The sequence below is a fragment of the Gobio gobio genome, assembly GCF_949357685.1.
Source record: "Gobio gobio genome assembly, chromosome: 8".
Taxonomy (NCBI): Eukaryota; Metazoa; Chordata; class Actinopteri; order Cypriniformes; family Gobionidae; genus Gobio; species Gobio gobio.
The window spans coordinates 32,719,059-32,737,822 of NC_137114.1; the positions used below are offsets into that span (position 1 = coordinate 32,719,059).

At 44.5% G+C, this 18,764-nt stretch overlaps 1 protein-coding gene across 1 annotated transcript in view; it reads left to right on the forward strand.

Annotated features, from left to right (window-relative positions):
• kmt2a (lysine (K)-specific methyltransferase 2A) overlaps positions 1–18,764 on the forward strand; it is a 36,219-nt gene that overhangs the window by 12,861 nt on the left and 4,594 nt on the right. Inside the window, exons 3-34 of the mRNA XM_079824284.1 lie at positions 621–3,961; positions 4,062–4,239; positions 4,321–4,546; positions 4,641–4,702; positions 4,783–5,259; positions 5,526–5,596; positions 5,854–6,090; positions 6,179–6,325; positions 7,036–7,131; positions 7,220–7,340; positions 7,423–7,536; positions 8,972–9,156; positions 9,236–9,409; positions 9,588–9,698; positions 9,796–9,869; positions 10,584–10,786; positions 10,935–11,035; positions 11,150–11,287; positions 11,449–11,607; positions 11,708–11,825; positions 11,919–11,997; positions 12,082–12,242; positions 12,329–12,481; positions 12,582–17,022; positions 17,115–17,183; positions 17,274–17,356; positions 17,448–17,615; positions 17,716–17,790; positions 17,893–18,067; positions 18,238–18,345; positions 18,432–18,515; positions 18,615–18,744. Coding sequence (XP_079680410.1) covers positions 621–3,961; positions 4,062–4,239; positions 4,321–4,546; positions 4,641–4,702; positions 4,783–5,259; positions 5,526–5,596; positions 5,854–6,090; positions 6,179–6,325; positions 7,036–7,131; positions 7,220–7,340; positions 7,423–7,536; positions 8,972–9,156; positions 9,236–9,409; positions 9,588–9,698; positions 9,796–9,869; positions 10,584–10,786; positions 10,935–11,035; positions 11,150–11,287; positions 11,449–11,607; positions 11,708–11,825; positions 11,919–11,997; positions 12,082–12,242; positions 12,329–12,481; positions 12,582–17,022; positions 17,115–17,183; positions 17,274–17,356; positions 17,448–17,615; positions 17,716–17,790; positions 17,893–18,067; positions 18,238–18,345; positions 18,432–18,515; positions 18,615–18,744 — 12,059 coding nt within the window. The remainder of the gene's footprint in view (positions 1–620; positions 3,962–4,061; positions 4,240–4,320; positions 4,547–4,640; positions 4,703–4,782; positions 5,260–5,525; positions 5,597–5,853; positions 6,091–6,178; positions 6,326–7,035; positions 7,132–7,219; positions 7,341–7,422; positions 7,537–8,971; positions 9,157–9,235; positions 9,410–9,587; positions 9,699–9,795; positions 9,870–10,583; positions 10,787–10,934; positions 11,036–11,149; positions 11,288–11,448; positions 11,608–11,707; positions 11,826–11,918; positions 11,998–12,081; positions 12,243–12,328; positions 12,482–12,581; positions 17,023–17,114; positions 17,184–17,273; positions 17,357–17,447; positions 17,616–17,715; positions 17,791–17,892; positions 18,068–18,237; positions 18,346–18,431; positions 18,516–18,614; positions 18,745–18,764) is intronic.

Consider the following 18,764-nt stretch of genomic DNA (forward strand, 5'->3'; position numbering starts at 1 on the left):
ATAGTAGTTTAATGTAGTAGTAGTGTCACTCCGTAAACTAAAAATGTTTTTCCTCACACAGTACTTGCGCTTTCAATGCAGGCATTTGTTGGATCTCTTACACAGACAAGCTTGGATTTGGATTAGACCACTCGATTTATTATTTTTACGATGCAATTTTTGGGGGGATATTTTAAATTTTAGAGTAATGGACTTTAAATGAAGACATAGAGATCTCTCAGGTTGCATAAAAAATACCTTACTTTGTATTTGGAAGTTGAACAAAAAATATTTTAGGTTTGAAACGACATGACGGCGAGTACATGATCATTTAAATTTTTGGATGAATTATACCTTATAAAATACAGTAAGCTGAGCTTTTGATAAAACTAACGTTATAGCGAATCATATCGTTTAAATCAACGATACATGTTGTTACATTTTTATATCGCTATATCTCTATATAACGATGTATTGTTACACCCCTAGTATTCTTTCTCCGAGTGTGTTGTAAAATCATTTTAATTGAGAATTTAATTGGGACTTTGTGAAGTCTAACTTGCTATTTTGCTTATATATTGAGATGGATTTAAATGCAAGAAATATAGTGCTTGTTAATGGAGTGTTTCTCTTTCTGTCAGGTGTTGTGACACCGGAAAAGAAGCCCAGAGGACGTCCTCCTAGGGCTCTGGCTGCACAAAGGTTTGGCACTGGTATTGAGACAGCTCCTTTGCCTGTCACCACAGCTCCTACAGGGAAGGTAAAACGACCACCAGGGAGGCCTCCTGGCACTGGAGAAAAAAAAAGAGGCCGCCCTCCTGCTTCTGCCAGCCAGAGGAGCTGGCAACAGAGCGGCCATGCACTACCTGAAGATGGTAATGGCGCCACGTTGGAATGCAGCTCCAGTCCTGCACATCGCAAGGACAGTGTGGAGGATGAAGACAAGGAGAAAAGGCAAACTCCGCTTGGGTCTGGGCACCATCAGGGATCTGAGGCTAAGCTTCACAAAATCAGCAGAGAGTCCAAGGTGACCAAACTGAAAAGACTACGGGATGTCAAACTGAGCCCTCTGAAGTCTAAGCTGAAGGCCATCGTGGAGAAGAGTGTCCCAGGTGTGCAAAGACGGAGACGGGGCAGGCCGCCTTCTGCCGAGCGCCTCAAAGCTGAGGCTGCTGCCGCTGCTGCTCAGGCTGCTAACGCCTCCTCTGCCCAGGAGATGTCCACCACAGCATCTGGGACTGCCAAACATAAGGCCTTCAGGGATCGTCGGGTACAAGATTTGGGTGCCTCTTCTCCACATGATCTTAAGCTAAGAGCTTCTCATCCTGCTGATGAACGCACTAGCCCAGATCCCCATGACTCCTCTACAACAGTCAACCCAATGACTCCAACTAAACTCGGGAGGCCGTTAGGGTTACGTCAGAGCCCTCGCCATATCAAACCTGTGCGGGTCGTCCCTCCCTCCAAACGCACTGATGCCACTATTGCAAAGCAGCTGCTGCAGCGGGCAAAGAAGGGGGCCCAGAAGAAGAAACTATTGGCAAAAGAAGTTATTGGCACCCAGGGAACTGCGAATCCTGAGGGTGCAAAGCACAGAAGGCGAACGCAGCTAACAAACATCAGGCAGTTTATCATGCCAGTTGTGAGCACGGTGTCCTTGCGCATCATCAAGACTCCAAAGCGGTTTATCGAGGATGAGGGCAGTTTCAGTACTCCATCAACACACATGAAAATTGCTCGATTGGAAACAGCAGCATCTGCCCCAGCACCTCAACCCATAGCTTCATCCTCCCCAGCTCTTGTTTCCACAGCTCCCGTCACAAGTGGAACCACTGCCACACCCGGGGCAGGACCTGCTGTTGACTCTCTCCCTCCTCCCCCACCTCCTGTCCCAACTGGCAGTGTCACTGCCATTGCAGCTAGTCTCCTTAACAGCAGCTGCAACAATAGCACTAGCAATGGGCGCTTCAGTAGCAGTGCTGCATCCTGTGGCTCCAGCGCTGTTTCACAGCATTCCTCTCAGCTCTCTTCTGGCGAGTCGTCTCGCTCCAGCAGCCCTAGTCTTGATGACTCCTCCTGTGATTCCCAGGCCTCTGAGGGCACCCAGGTCCTTTCGGAAGAGGGCGATCATTCCCCTGCCTCTCAGGGAGAGACGGAGGCCAGCATGCACCACACCTCACACCCACCCTCACCACCGTCAGAGCCGGAGCCAGACCATGTAGTGTTGATGGAGCACAGCAGACGGGGTCGCAAAGCTCAGAGTCATAGGAGGGGTGCTTTAGTGGCACGTGGTAGAGGCAGCCTGATTGGTGGAAGGAAACAGGTCATCATCAGCCCAGCCCCAGGGGTTTCACAAGCTGGATCTCAACAAGCCTCTTCCACGACATCATTGTCCTCTTCCCCACCACCGCCTCCACTTCTCAGCGCTTCTCAGCCTCCCCAGGCAGCTTCATCCAACGCATCTGAGCATCACTCCCACTCTCCGTGGATGATGTCACATTCCATTGCCCCTTTTCTGCCTAACCCTCCAATACTTTCCAGCTCTCATGACAAACGTCGCTCCATACTACGAGAGCCCACTTTCCGCTGGACGTCTTTGTCATGTGCAGAAAATAAGTACTTCTCCTCTGCCAAGTATGCAAAGGAGGGCCTTATCCGCAAGCCCACTTTCGACAACTTTCGTCCTCCTCCACTGACTGCCGAGGATGTGGGACTCATGCCACCAGGGCCTGGTGGAGGTGGGGTTGCACCAGGAGGATTCCCAGCACCTGGTGGCGCAGCTGGGACAGGTACCAGACTTTTCTCACCCCTGCATCATCATCCTCACCATAATCATCACCAGCATCCCTCATCACGGATTGAAACACCACTCCAAAAGCGCAGCCCACTATTACGTCCCCCTTTCTTTACTCCGAGTCCGGCTCATTCACGCATCTTTGAGTCTGTCACCCTCCCATCCTCCTCAGGGAGCAGCCCTGGCTCTCTGTCTCCCCTTCAGGTCTCTCCAACGTCAAACAAAAAGAGAAAGGGGACTAGGTTCTCACGTGGACAACCCAGGTCACCTTCACACTCTATGACTACAAGGAGCAGTCAGTCAGGAGTTCAAACAGGAAAGGCCTCTGAACAATCCATGATTAGCAGTTCTGTTCCCATAAGCGTCACTGGAAATTCTAGCCCATTGCCTGGAGTCGTAGTCAGTGCACTTGCTGCCAGTGCCTTAAATCAAACTTCTTTCAGCGGCTTCCCATCAGGCTCCATTGGTCTTACGAGCCATGGAGTTTCCGATGGGCGTAGAGCAGCAGGAGGTCTGGGTGTGAGTGGGAGTTCTGCTTCATCTTCACAGCTCTTCCCTCTTTTTACTCCCAGTCCTCAAGGTACTGGAAAAGCAGGAAGGGAACGGAGTGTCTCTGCTACTAGAGACACAGGAACAAAGGAGAAAGACAGGGAGACGGAGAAGAGTAGAGAGCGTGAAAAAGAAAACAAAAGAGATGGAAGGAAAGACTGGGATAAAAGAGGGAAAAGCCATCCATCAGACGCTTCCCCCAATTCTACATCCAGCCTATTTGCAGTGGAGGCCAGGGACATTGAAGAATCTCTCACACAAAAAAGGACACCTGGTCGAAAGAAGTCAGTCACAGTTGACTCCGGTGCAGAAGCCTCCCCAAGCGAGACTGCAGCAGTTCAAACTGTTGGGGCGTTGTCATCCAAGGGTCGTCTGGCCAAAAAAGGCAGACCTTCAGAGAAGATTATTGAAGCGGAGGGAGTAGAGAGGGAGAAGGACAAGGAGAAATTGAGTGCTCTTACCCAAGCAGGGCAAATGGGAAAACCCCCTGCAACCACATCTCTGGGCTCCGTGTTAGCTCGTGCCGAGAAACAGCCAGTCACAGACAGGCGAGTTGCAGGACTGTTGAAAAAAGCTAAAGCTCAGCTCAATAAGTTAGAGAAGAGGGATTTGCAACCTGGCGATCAACCCAAATTACCGGTATGTCCTGTCTTTTGTTGTCCCCTTTTATTTGGAAAATGTTCCAAAATAGTTTTTCCTAAATGCACAGAAGGCCATTTCCATTTGTTGTCCTGTGCAGGGTCAAGAAAGTGACTCCTCTGAGACGTCAGTTCGTGGTCCACGCATTAAGCATGTGTGTCGTCGTGCAGCTGTAGCTCTGGGTCGCAATCGTGCTGTGTTCCCAGATGATATGCCTACCCTTAGTGCCTTGCCATGGGAGGAGAGAGAAAAGATCTTGTCTTCCATGGGAAATGATGGTGAGAAAACATCTTAGAACTAGTTTGATTGTGTTAAAAAAGTTACATTGTTTTTAAATCTTTAATGGTATACTTGAATAGACAAATCATCAGTGGCGGGATCAGAGGAGGCGGAGCCTCCCACACCTCCTATTAAGCCAGTAACGAGGCAGAAAATGGTCCATGAGGCCCCACCCAGAAAGGGCCGGCGCTCTCGACGCTGCGGGCAGTGTCCAGGCTGCCAAGTCCCAAATGACTGTGGGGTCTGCACCAACTGCCTGGATAAGCCCAAATTTGGGGGGCGCAATATTAAAAAGCAGTGTTGCAAGTGAGTGTGAAATTGTGATAAATGTTTTAAATTGTGGGTTTCAGAACCTTTGCACCCTAAAATTCCACTCAAACCTTTGTGTTTGTCATCACAGAGTACGGAAGTGTCAGAACTTGCAGTGGATGCCATCAAAGTTTCTGCAGAAGCAGGCGAAAGGTCAGTTTTCCGAGAATACCTTATTATAAGCCAGAGATGCTCTTATATTTCAATTAATTTTCTGTTTGCATTGACTACAGGTAAAAAGGACAAGAGGAGGAATAAACTGACTGAAAAAAAGGATTCCCATCACAAATCCCAGTGTTCTGAATCAAGCCCCAAGCCAGGCCCTCCTCCAAAGGATGACCCTTTCCATAAGAAAAGTGAAACTCCACCACCTGCACAGGGAGAGGACAAACAAAAGCAGACGCAACTTTCATCACCATCTTCACCAGCTTCCTCCCCAAAGGACCTTCTGCTTTCTAGTGCTTCTGACGACCCCAAGCATTCTCAGACCTCTTTGAGCTCAGCCTTTAGAAAAGAACGGAAGCAGCACCCCAGTGTTTCACCCACCTCCTTGCACGCTGCCCCATCTTCCACACCAATGCAGTCCCAGCAGTCCTTGCAGCAGCAAAGCCAAATGCCGGCAAAAAAGGAAGTTCTTGCAAAGTCCCAGCCCACTGAGCCCAAGAAGAAATCTCAGCAACAAAGTCAACCCAGCTCTGCAGCAGACACAGGTAAAGAGATGAGGATATTTACTGTTGCTAACTTAACACAGGGGTGTCCAATCCTGCTCCTCGAGGGCCACCTTCCAGCCGAGTTTAGCTCCAGAAATAATCAAACACACCTGAATCAGCTAATCAAGGTCTTGATCACCAGAAATTTCCAGGCAGATCTGTTGCAGCTAAATTTTACAGGAAGATGGCCTTCCATGAGCAGGTTTGGACACCCCTGACTTAACATAGCCTTAATGTTTTTGTTTTGTGGTCATGTCATCTTTTAGCATCCGAAGCAAAGCTAAAGAAACAGACCTCTCGATGTCTTCAACCACTCAAGCCTAAACCAAAAGAAAAGGTAAGCAGATCTTGCAGGCAGCTTTGGATTCCCTTTTTTATTTTTACAAAAACAGTTTTATCTCTTGCCTCTTCCCCCATTAATAGTGGTTAATTATTCTTTGTGGAGTTGATATTCCTGAGATTCATAGCACAAATTATGCCAAGGTCCCAGGAGATACACATACTGTCAAAATGTACCTTGAATACACTGTAAGTCACTTTGATTAAAGGGGTCTTGCAAATACACCAATGTAATGTAAATGTGATTGTTTACAGGAGAAACAGCTACCCAAACCTGACCGCAGTACTTTAAACTCCCAGAGCACTCCTTCGACTGGGGGCACCGCCAAGCAGAAAGCGCCCTGCGATGGAGTGCATCGAATCAGAGTTGATTTCAAGGAGGACTATGACATTGAGAATGTGTGGGAGATGGGTGGGCTCAGCATTCTCACCTCTGTGCCAATCACCCCGCCGGTGGTCTGCTTTCTTTGTGCCAGCAGCGGTAATGTAGAGGTGGGCTGTCTTTTGTTTGTAATTCCTGTCTTATAAAATTGAAGGCACAAAAATTATGAGATGTGTTCTTATGGTTTGTCGTCTTTAGTTTGTTTTCTGCCAGGTGTGCTGTGAACCCTTCCACCTCTTCTGCTTGGGGGAGACAGAACGACCCCACGAGGAACAGTGGGAGAACTGGTGTTGTCGTCGATGCCGCTTTTGCCACGTCTGTGGCCGGAAGTGTCAGAAAACTAAAGTAAGACTTTCTATTAATTTACATTTCTGCCACAAAATAGATCAGAGTTTAGGTTCCAGAATTGTCTGCAGAAATGCATTACAAAAATGTTAAACTAAAATTTAAATAAGAAGAATTAGTATGCAAGAAACTCAATAACTGGTATTAATGTTTCAAAGCTTTCTCCTAAAGAACTGAAGAGTCCCTGATCATGGGAATAATAAGGTGCTTCCAACAACAACAGAAGTGATTTTTAAAGAGACACTATTGGAACAGTGGGATGAAAGTTTTAAAACCTTCAGAATTCATGGAAAGAAGTTTTGACGCACTACTGTAACCAGAATGAGACAGATTAATGTTATTCTTAAAGAGTTTATTTCACACAATGCTAAGTCATGGCCATCAGTTCCAAAACGTGCACTCGGATGTAATAGTTAAAGATAAATGGAAGAGTTTAATATTCAAAGCATGAGTTAGCTCGGATCAACAATGATGAATGTCCTCTTTTAGTATTTTCTAATGAAAAATACCTCCTAATGAAAGGAAAATACTTGTCAGCTCTCTGGAATTATCATTTCTTTTTGGTACATTTAATAACCGACTAAGCAACTTCCAAGTTTGAGATTATTTCCCTCTAAAAGCCCCTAGGCACTCCCAAAACCTTCAGAAATGACAAAGGCTCAAATACCCAAATCAGAAATACTAATTTTTATTATTTTTCCATCATCTAGCAGCTACTGGAGTGTGACAAGTGCCGAAACAGCTATCACCCTGAGTGCCTGGGACCCAACCACCCTACCAGACCCACCAAGAAGAAAAGAGTCTGGGTACTTACACACTCTCAATCCTAGATGTCTGTAACATCTGTTGTATTTTTGCTCCATTCTCCCATAATTATTTTTCCTTCTGCCACAGATTTGCACCAAGTGCGTGTGCTGTAAGAGTTGTGGAGCCACCAAACCAGGGAAGGCCTGGGATGCCCAGTGGTCACATGATTTCTCTTTGTGTCATGACTGTGCCAAAATCTTAGCTAAAGGTCAGTGCTATACTCCCTGGTTGCTTATTGTATGTTTCTAAACTATCACTAAACTATGTAATCAATGCTTTTCTTCTCCCAGGCAACTTCTGCCCACTCTGTAATAAGTGCTATGATGACGACGACTGTGATGGCAAAATGATGACGTGCAGGAAGTGTGATTGCTGGGTCCATGCCAAATGTGAAAGTTTAACCGGTGAATTATCTGTTTTTCTCTACATCTCTTATCTGTCTTGTGGCATTACAGGACACCATGACATTCAAATACTAAAAGAGAGAAGGTTGATTTTTAAATTACAGCTGTACACAATTACAAAGTTTACAATTAATACTTTACAAACGTTTGGTCTGTTAGATATTTTTTGTTGTTGAAGAAATAAAATAAAAAAAAATTCTGCAAAGAAGCATTAAATTGATCAAAAGTCACAATAAAGACATTTTTAATGTTACAAAAGATTTCAATTTCTAATAAATTGTTCTTTTAAACTTTCTTTTCTTCAAAGAATCCTTAAATAAAATATCACTGTTTCCACAAAAATATTAAGCAACTGTTTTCAAAATTTGATAATAAGAAATGCTCCTTTAGCACCAAATCAACATATTAAAATGATTTCTGAAGGATTATGTGACACGGAAGACTAGAGTAATGGCAGCTGAAAATTCAGCTATAACATCACAGGAATAAATTACACTTTAAAGCATATGCCTATTTAAATAGCAAAACAGCTATTTAAAATTGATAATTTCTCACAATATTACTGTTTTTACTCTTTTAGCCTTAGGGAGACTTCTTTCAAAAACATTTTACAGTCTTAAGGCCTGTACACACCGGGACGGATATCACGCGTGCTTATCGCCAGCGTTTTTCGTGACGTTTTTCGGCGCGTTTTGAGTGTTCACACCCAAGCGATTTTCACTGGCGCTGCGCCGAATGAACGTGCACATTCAGTAGATAGCGCTCCAGGTACACAAGGTGGTGCTGCGGCACTTTACGCCTCTGACACTAGCTTGTCACACAGAAGAAGAAGAAGAAGAAGAAGAGAGATAGTATTTACATATTATGTCTATGGCCAAAACCATTCACACACTTTTTACTAACTGGCAAGCAGCATTAGCAGCTCATCTTCTTCTTTGTCTACTTAATACTTCTTCTTTGTCTACTTACTACTTCTTCGTCGTATCAATGTGTGCTCGGCAAGAGCGTTTTGTGCTTGAGCGCCACCCAGTCGTGTTTTAATGTCACTTCAGCAGCTCCAGGCACGTGAACAAAAGCGCCGATCTCATTGGTCGGCCAGTTTTTAACGTGCCGCGTCAAAATAAAAAAACTAACCCGAGGTGTTTTTTTAAAAAATGATGCTTTTACGCCTGCCGTTTTGCGCGTCAGTGTGCACACTCACATTGGCGCCCTTTGTTTAGTCCCGAGGCGTTAAACGTCGGTAAACGCGTGCGAAAATAGTCCCGGTGTGAACAGGCCTTTACTGACCACAAACCTTTGAATGGTAGTGTAAGTATTTAGTTAAGATCTGATCAGTTCTAACATGGCTATGGTTATTAAAGATAAGGTAGCATTCTATTTTGAATGTTTCTGTAATACAACACTTTAGAGGTAATCTTTCCCTTTATATGTTTAGATGATATGTATGAGCTCTTGTCTAACCTGCCTGAGAGTGTGGTCTACACCTGCACAAACTGCACTGAGCCCCATCCCACTGAGTGGCGGGCCGTCTTAGAAAAAGAAATTCAGAAGTCCATGCGGCAAGTTCTCACCTCCCTGCTCAACTCCCGCACATCCACACACCTGCTTCGCTACAGACAGGTGAATTGCCACCGCTAGTTCTAGAAGTTCTCACCTGCTATATTTTCACCACCAAACTTAGTGATGATCTTTGTCTCAGGCGGTTATGAAGCCACCCGAGTTGAACCCAGAGACAGAAGAGAGCCTTCCCTCACGCCGTTCCCCAGAGGGTCCTGACCCTCCTGTGCTGACAGAGGTCTCTCCGCCAAATGATTCGCCGCTCGATTTGGAGTCTGTGGAGAAGAAAATGGATTCTGGATGCTATAAATCAGTGGTAAGAGTTTTTAAATATGTCTTTTTAGAAACATTTTAAAGCAAATAGGTAGCTTTTATGTTTCTATTCTTCTTTAAAAGATTACCTGAGCCTCTTTTGAACCTCTAATGCAGCAGGGTTCAAGTGCCGGTCAAATACATGTGAGGGCCAGGTGTCATTTTCTGCTCCTTTCTTTCAGCTGGAGTTCAGTGATGACATTGTGAAAATCATCCAGACAGCCTTCAATTCAGACGGAGGTCAGCTAGAGAGCAGGAAAGCCAACAGCATGCTCAAGTCTTTTTTTATCCGGGTGAGGAAAAGTTGGTGAACACACAATTCTGACGATGGAACATCTTGCAGTCCTACATTATTGTTTCTGATGGCACTGTCACTGTTATTTGTTACAGCAAATGGACCGGATTTTTCCATGGTACAAGGTGAAGGAGTCCAAATTCTGGGAGACGTGCAAAGTCTCTTCTAAGTGAGTCCTTCCCTTGTATCTAATGATTTGTTTCAATTTGTTTGATGTTTTAATTTTGACTTTGAATCATTATAATTCAATTCTTTGGTCAGAAACAATTTTCAGAACTAAATCAGGAATACGCTGTTTAGTTTGATGGTGAATAGTGGGACCAGTTGAGCCAGTGTATGAGCATCGAGAACAAACTCGCCGCCGAGTGTCTGTCTATTCTTTGCTCTCCTCTAGAGCAGAAATATCACCTTTCCATAGGGAATGCAGCCTGTATGGTCTAGTTCCATTGTTTGAGGTCGACATGCAGTGTCACATTTCACATGTGTGCTTTGACAAGTCTTGTGGTTGGCATTTGGTTTGCATGTTTGTATACTTCATTTGTTACCATGAATTATTAAGAGCAGTGCAAAGTTTTTTTTTTTGTGTGTGTGTGTGCATGCATGCCTGATTTTGAATACAGTGTCTTTAAAGAGAACAATGTTTATATTATTTCCTTTTGCAATTATGCTATCAGCTTTTAGTCTCCTTTTTTTTATTGTGGTTTGGCCTTTGACACTTTTTTCGAATGCATATTTTCCTACCGTTGAGCACCATTCAGCATATTAAAATATCTGAATAGTTTTAAATGGTACTGTATAAACATACATTTGTCCATATGTTAGCTAATTAAACAATGTTGTGTAACAAAGACATGACTAACAAGACATTGTTGTATCTTTGCAGTAGTGGACTGCTTCCCAATGCTGTGCTGCCCCCTTCTTTGGATCACAACTATGCCCAGTGGCAGGAGAGGGAGGAGATCGCCAGGGCTGAGCAGCCTATGCTCATGAAAAAGATAATTCCAGCTCCCCATCCTAAAGCCCCAGGAGAGCCCAACTCCCTGATGGCCCCCACACCACCTCTTCCACCACCCATGCCTATCCATGGTGAGAAAGTCGCTTTAAAACACTATGAAAACAAATACATTGTGATAGAGTCAAAAAACTACACCCTATTATATTCTGATAATTTTTCAGTTCAATCAGAGTTATTGTAGGTAGATAAGTTACACAGGAATATTTCTTTTGATTTCAGACCACAGCCAGGAAGACAGCCCTGTGATTCCCGCTCCGCCTGGTGTTGGTGACAACAGACAGTGTGCGCTTTGTCTGAGTTATGGAGATGAGAACACAAATGTGAGTAATCACCAACCAAAAAGAATACATTAACATGTATAGATATGGATTTTAATTGTACTGTATTTCAATCTTGTTTGATTTGTAAGACATTGTTGGGAATCTGTTTTCTAGGACTGTGGGAGGCTGCTTTATATTGGCCAGAATGAGTGGGCCCATGTGAACTGTGCACTGTGGTCATCAGAGGTGTTTGAGGATGTTGACGGGGCTCTCAAAAATGTCCATATGGCAGTCGGCCGAGGCAAACAGCTGGTACACAATGAGCAAACATGACACATGGCTTAGATTGAGTTACATTGTCATAATACACATTTATGTAATATTTTTGTTGCCGAATAAGCCTACTAAAAAGAATATAGGCAACAAATCTTTCCCCGCCCAAAAATAAATGACATCATGCTTTGCTTTTTCAGCAATGTGAGGATTGTCACAAACCTGGAGCTACAGTGAGTTGTTGTCTGACCTCCTGTACCAACAACTACCATTTCATGTGTGCACGTCAGAGGCAGTGTGCCTTTTTGGAGGACAAGAAGGTTTACTGTCAGCATCACAGAGATCTTATAAAGGGCGAGGTAAGGAATGATACATGCATGCATCAGTAATCAAGTTATGTTTTTGTATATTTGTTGTGAAGTGTTGAATTTATTATAAATAATAAACCTTTTTTTAAAGGTGGTGCCAGAGTCTGGCTTTGAAGTGACTCGGAGGGTCCTTGTGGACTTTGAGGGAATCAGTCTGAGAAAAAAATTTCTTAATGGTCTTGAACCAGATAATATTCACATGATGATAGGTATGTATGTCTTTGCAGAGTGCTTGCTATTGATAAGTAATAAACAAAGCCCTCTACATCAAAATGTCTAAATGTCACTTTTGTTTTGATCAGGGTCTATGACCATTGACTGTCTTGGTATGCTAACTGAACTGTCAGATTGTGAGAGGAAGCTGTTTCCTGTAGGATACCAGTAAGTCTTTGAAATTATAGTGTTGTATTTCAGTAAACATAACAAGATATAACATTAAATGACCACTTGGATCTATTTACACAGATGCTCAAGGGTCTACTGGAGCACTCTAGATGCCCGTAAGCGATGTGTTTATAAATGTAGAATTTTAGTGTGCCGCCCCACTATGACCGAAACTATCAATAACAACACAGTAGCTCAAGAGGAGAACCACACAGTTGCTCATAGTCCTCCACCTGTTTCATGTAAGTAGATTTAGATTTATAATGGTCTTCATTGAGATATTTTGTTGGCATTTAATAATTGTTGTCATCATTATTAAACATTTCAGCTGAAGTGGACGCTGCTTTGCCTGGACCCACAGATTCCATAAAACCATCAAATGTGCCTTCCACACCGAAACAAAAGGTTTATTTTAGGAACAGACACCCCAGCTACCCACCATGTCATCGTTCTCCCTCAACCAGACCACTTCCCTCCCCAGGTAGGAGTTGTATACTTATCTTTATTTTTCTCTGTATTTATTTCTCTCTTTATAATTTCAAAAAATAATAATTTTGTTCAATGTATTTTCCCCCCTTCAGATGGTTTTAGTAGTTTAGCCCATGAGATTGTGACTGTGGGGGACCCTCTGCTGAACTCAAGTCTACGAAGCATCGGATCTCGTCGACACAGCACTTCCTCCATCTCAACTCAACAACCTAGGCAAAAGCTTTCCTCTCCTCCACAGGGAGGTACAATATCCAATCAGACAGGCAATTCATCTGCCCCTTCCCTGTCCTCAACCTCTAAGGAACCTTTAACCAGGGACACAGAGAAAGGAAGACTACCATCTGGAGAGAGATCACACAATCGCGAGGCAAATTCAGTAAACAGCGGAGCACATCGTCGTCTTGGTTTTGGTTTCACTGAAAGAATAGATGGTAATAGAGAAGCATTCAAAAAGCAGTCCGATGGTGAGAGTGTGAAGTCGTTACAACCAGCTAGCGCAAGTCAAGTGTCACCACCTCTCGGAACTGCAGTTTTGACAGGACATCAGAGAGGAATTGGCAGTTTAAAAACTGAGAAAGGGAAACGAGCCACAAAAGATACTGACCTACCAGCCGGAGCCACTTTTATGTCCAGTCATCCATTCGCCACTCTTCCAAAAGACAAAGCTAATCCAATCAAGGAAGGAAATGTGACATCAATGGCTGCATCAAAAGACTTAGGAAAGACTGGGTCTCTGCCACTGGTTTACAGCAAAAGTGGGAGTAGGAAGTCTCATGACTATGCGTCTGGCCCAGCTGCTGCAGCGGCAATAAAGCCTCTCTGGTCATCTGGTGCCAAGGTGGGAGAGGAAGAAATAAAGCGTGGCTTCCAGGCAAGTGCTGCCGTCACTGTTAGTCATGGAACCTCTAGCACCAAAGAAAAACACTCCAAAGTCAAAATTAATGTGAGCAGGGATGTTTCAAAAGAAAGAAAAGAGACTACTCCGAACCGAAAACCAGTTCTCAACAGCAACTCTAAAAGCAGTAATGTCAAAACACAAGGTCAGGGTCCACCTCCTCACAACAGTAGCAATAAAGACAAAGCACTGAGCAGCAACACAGGATCTGGCACAGTGGAAGTTAATAAATTTGATCAGAAGGAAGTGGAGAAGCCATTAAAGTCCAAAGAGAGATTTAGCTTTGAGAAAAAGCATAGTTCAGCCATGGATGCTATTCAGCCGAAAGCAGGGGGCGAGAGGGGTATTCGACCACCACAGGTACACCCTAAATCAAGCAAGGAAGTTACTCCTGTGGTGAAGAAACAAACTGAGAGGCTGCCTGTGTTGTCTCAGAAAATGGATCCTAATGGTACCAAAGCTGTCAGCATGTCCCCTAACACAAACACTTACACTTCTGTTACCCCTAGCAACCAGGGCCCCCAAAGAAGGTCCTCCCGAGCAATGGTTTTCTCCCCATCTGCAAGTTCTGAAAGCTCAGAATCAGACAGCCACATCCACCCAGATGATCCTGAGGAGCACCTAATGGACCACCAGTGTGCTGATGATGGGGAGGACAATAATTTAGAGGACGAAGGCAGCATTGATAAGCACCACGAGGAGGATAGTGATGGTTCGGCTGGTTCAGCGAAGCGCAGATACCCAAGGCGGAGTGCTCGTGCTCGATCGAACATGTTCTTTGGGCTAACCCCTTTCTATGGTGTCCGATCGTATGGTGAGGAAGACATACCCTTCTACAGAAGTGGTGAAATCTCCATGAAGAAGCGGACCGGGAGTAGCAAGCGTTCAGCTGAAGGACAAGTCGATGGGGCAGATGATATGAGCACATCATCTTCAGCAGACAGTGGAGAAGATGAAGAAGGAGGAATTGGTTCAAATAAGGACACGTATTATTACAACTTCACACGCACCATAATAAATCCCAACTCTGGTCTTCCATCTATTGCAGGTATTGATCAGTGTTTGGGAAGAGGGTCACAAATCCACAGGTTCTTAAGGGACCAGGCGAAGGAGCAAGAAGATGACAGTGATGAGGTATCAACAGCTACCAAGAATTTGGAGCTGCAACAAATTGGCCAGCTTGATGGTGTGGACGATGGTTCTGAGAGTGATGTTAGTATAAGCACTAGCAGTACAACCACGGCTACAACTTCGTCCACACACAAAAGTTCAACAAAAAGGAAGGGTAGAGAAAGCAGGACAGAGAAATCAAGCATTGACTCAGGGAAGGAGGCAGAAAATAACACCAGTGGTAACAGTTGTGAAGGTCGTAAAAATCAGAAGGATAACTGTCTTCCATTAGGGAGTGTGAAAACACAAGGACAAGACCCCCTTGAACTCACAGATCTCCTCAAGTCTGACTCTGATAACAACAACAGTGATGACTGTGGCAACATCCTGCCTTCTGATATTATGGAGTTTGTGCTCAATACTCCAATGCAGTCTTTGGGACAGCAGACAGAAGCTCCTTCTGCTGAATCATTCTCTTTAGATGAAAGTTATGGGGTGGATGTTAACCAAAGAAAGGACATGCTTTTTGAAGATTTCACTCAGCCACTGGCCAGTGCTGAACCTGGTGAGAGTGGGGTGAACACCTCCATTGCTGTAGAAGAGTCATATGGTCTTCCTCTTGAGCTGCCCTCAGACCTCTCAGTGTTAACAACTCGAAGTCCCACAGTTAATAATCAAAATCACGGCTCATTGATCTCAGAGACCTCCGATCGTACCATGTTGGCCCTGGCCACAGAGGAATCGAGAGTTGAGAAAAGTGGGAAGAAACAGAGAACAGGGTCCACTGTGTCCAGCAAGAGCCCACAGGACAGATGTACCGATTCCCAGGTTCCGGAAGGTCACATGACCCCAGAACACTTCATTCCTGCACGCATTGATGGCGACCATATTACAAGCCCTGGAGTAGAACCTGTGGGAGAGACAGGGAACCAAGATCTGACCAGAACTACGAGCACACCAGGTCTTCCCAGCTCACCCACCTTGCCTCTCCAGAGTCAGAAGTTCATTCCTGCGGCCACCGTTAGCTCAGGTCCCACTCCAATTGCAAGCTCTGCTGTTCAAGCTACTGCCTCTCAATTAAAGCCTGGCCCAGAGAAACTGATAGTGCTAAACCAGCATCTGCAGCCACTCTATGTATTGCAAACCCTTCCCAATGGTGTAACCCAAAAGATCCAGATTGCACCATCTGTTAGTGCAACAGGTGTCATGAACACTACTGCCCCTGTTTTGACAAGCCTCAGTGGTAGCATCTCCACCTCTCAGTCAATTTTTCCTGCTGGCAGCAAAGGTTTAGTGCCTGTACCGCATCACCCACAAATCCATGCATTCACAGGCACTACCCAGACAGGTTTCCAGCCAGTCATTCCTAGCACCACACCAGGCCTCATCATTGGAGTCACCTCCCATGATCCCCAGATTGGTGTGACAGAAGCAGGACATAGGCATGATCATGCCCCTAGTGTTACTATGGTATCTAGTGCTTCATCCATCACCCCAGCTCCGACTATGCTCCCCTCTGGACATGGCAAGAAGCGTCTAATTTCTCGTCTTCAGAGTCATAAGAGCAAGAAACAGACTCGTCCAAAGACTCAACCCACACTTGCTCCTTCCGATGTTGGGCCCAATATTATGATAAACTTGTCACCTTCACAAATTGCTGCAGGAATCCCTGCTCAGACGGGCCTAATGGAACTGGGGACTATAACTGCAACTGCCACACCTCATAGAAAAATTCCTAACATCATAAAACGCCCAAAGCAAGGGGTAATGTACTTGGAGCCTACTCTCCTTCCACAGCCCATGCCCATTTCAACCACAACTCAGCCTGGTATATTGGGACATGATTCCTCAACTCACCTGCTCCCATGTACTGTGTCAGGGCTCAACCCAAGTCAGTCTGTTTTGAATGTGGTGTCTGTGCCTTCCAGTGCACCTGGAAATTTTTTGGGAGCGAGCTCCGTATCGCTGAGTGCCCCAGGCCTCATTAGCTCAACTGAAATCACAGGACCTATAAGTAAGCTCCTTATCAACCCTCACAACCTGAACCTTCCAGAGCAACAGATGGTTCTTCATTCTGGTACCCCAATGATGTCTCATCTTACTAATCCTGCCCAGACGTCCATTGCAAGTAGCATCTGTGTTTTTCCCCAAAACCAAAGCATAAGCATGTCTGTCAACCAGCAGGTGGAGAAAGGAGTCCTGGCAGATAAAAACCTTGACCCAAATGTCAGTTCAACTGGTCAAGTGGCTCTTGCCCCTAATCCCATCGCTCAAGACCTGAACAAAGGTCATGTTGTTGGCGTCCTCACTCAGAGCTCGCGAACCTCTCCCATCTCTCGACCACCACATCAGCAACAATCCTCAAAGTTATCTGCTGGAGCAACCTCCACAACTGTTGGGAAAGGAAAGCAAAAGTCCAAAAGACCTCGACCAAGCCCAGATAAGAGCAGTGGAAAGAAACACAAAGGACTTCAGTCAGATACACCAACTGTTGACACATCTGCAATCCAATTATCATGTTTTCCAGGGTATGAGTATGAAATTTTGTAATGCAACTTGCATATTGTTTGTAAAAAAAATTATAAATTGAAACTAAAATAATTTGTTTGTTTTTTTGTAGCGACCGGGAACTTTCATCACCTGAGCCAATGGATACAGGGCAGTCAAATGAAACGGGTTCAAAAAAGAGGTAAACCAGTATGAAGATCAATCTTACATTTTCAATTTACTTAATTGTATCTGACCTTAATTAAACTCTTTTCCTTTTTTCCTTCCACAGTGACTCTGCCACTATGACGGATGATTCCTCCACCCTTAAACATAAAACCACGGACACGCATGATGAGAAACCAAAGACTGCAGGTGTGTAAAATGACAGGTCTTTCTGTCCATCTCTATGTTAAATTTGTTTTGAAGTGATTTAATACAGATCATTTTGTCACATTATTTGCAGGACTACCTAGTAAGGGTGATGGGAAAGGATCTAACACATTCTCAGTGGAAACCCCTGATCAGAGGGACAGTGGGAGAGACTCCTCTCTGGACTACAAGCCCAAGAAAGGGCTCATATTTGAAATCTGCAGTGATGACGGATTTCAAATTCGCTGTGAAAGTATTGAGGGTAAGCGAGATCTAGCTAATGAAGTGTAGTGTAAAGTTTGTAATTACAGTCAGTCTTCAGTGAAATTAATTTCCTGTTTCAAATTCCTGTTTTGTTTCAGAGGCCTGGAAGTCCCTAACAGATAAAGTGCAAGAAGCCCGGTCCAATGCTAGACTCAAGGCACTTTCATTTGATGGTAAAAACATAGAGCATTTATTGTAAACATATATCTTTTATTTTACTGATCAAGTTAATTTGGCAAGCACATCTTGTATTTCGAGTCACTTTTCTTTTTCAGGAGTGAATGGGTTGAAGATGCTGGGTGTTGTTCACGATGCTGTAGTGTTTTTACTGGAGCAGTTGTATGGAGCTAGGCATTGCCGAAACTACAGGTTCCGCTTCCATAAACCTGAGGAGCCAGATGATCCTCCCATCAACCCTCACGGTTCTGCCCGTGCTGAGGTGTACCACAGGTATTTGTCATGGCCAAGGATGGTCTGTTTATTTTTTCGATCCCTGACAATCTTAAACCTTTCCACAATAGAAAAGGGTATTAGGTAATTATGTAAGGGACTGTTGGGAATGTGAAACCTTTTAAACACTGTTAACTGACTTTCATCTGCTTGAATTCATAATTTTTCAGACGATCAGTTCTGGACATGTTTAATTTCCTGGCTTCCAAACACCGTCAGCCTCCTGTATACAACCCCCAGGAGGAAGATGAGGAGGAGATGCAGCAGAAGTCTGCACGGTGAGTCACCTCACTGACCTTACTTTACTGTTCTAACCTCTTTTCAGTTATGAATTAAAGCATCACAACACCTTTTGTTTTCACAGACGGGCCACCAGCATGGACTTGCCACTGCCTATGAGGTTCAGGCACTTGAAGAAAGTATCCAGGGAAGCTGTGGGTGTCTACAGGTATGTACACTTTCTATTTAAACAAGAAATGGTTGGATTGAAAACCAAGCATGCATCTTTGTTGCATACCATCTTATTCATCCTATGTTTTGTTCACAGATCAGCCATACATGGCAGAGGTCTGTTCTGCAGGAAGAACATCGATGCTGGAGAGATGGTCATTGAGTATTCTGGCAATGTCATTCGCTCTGCCCTCACTGACAATCGGGAGAAGTACTATGATGGCAAGGTAAAAATCTAATGCTTGGT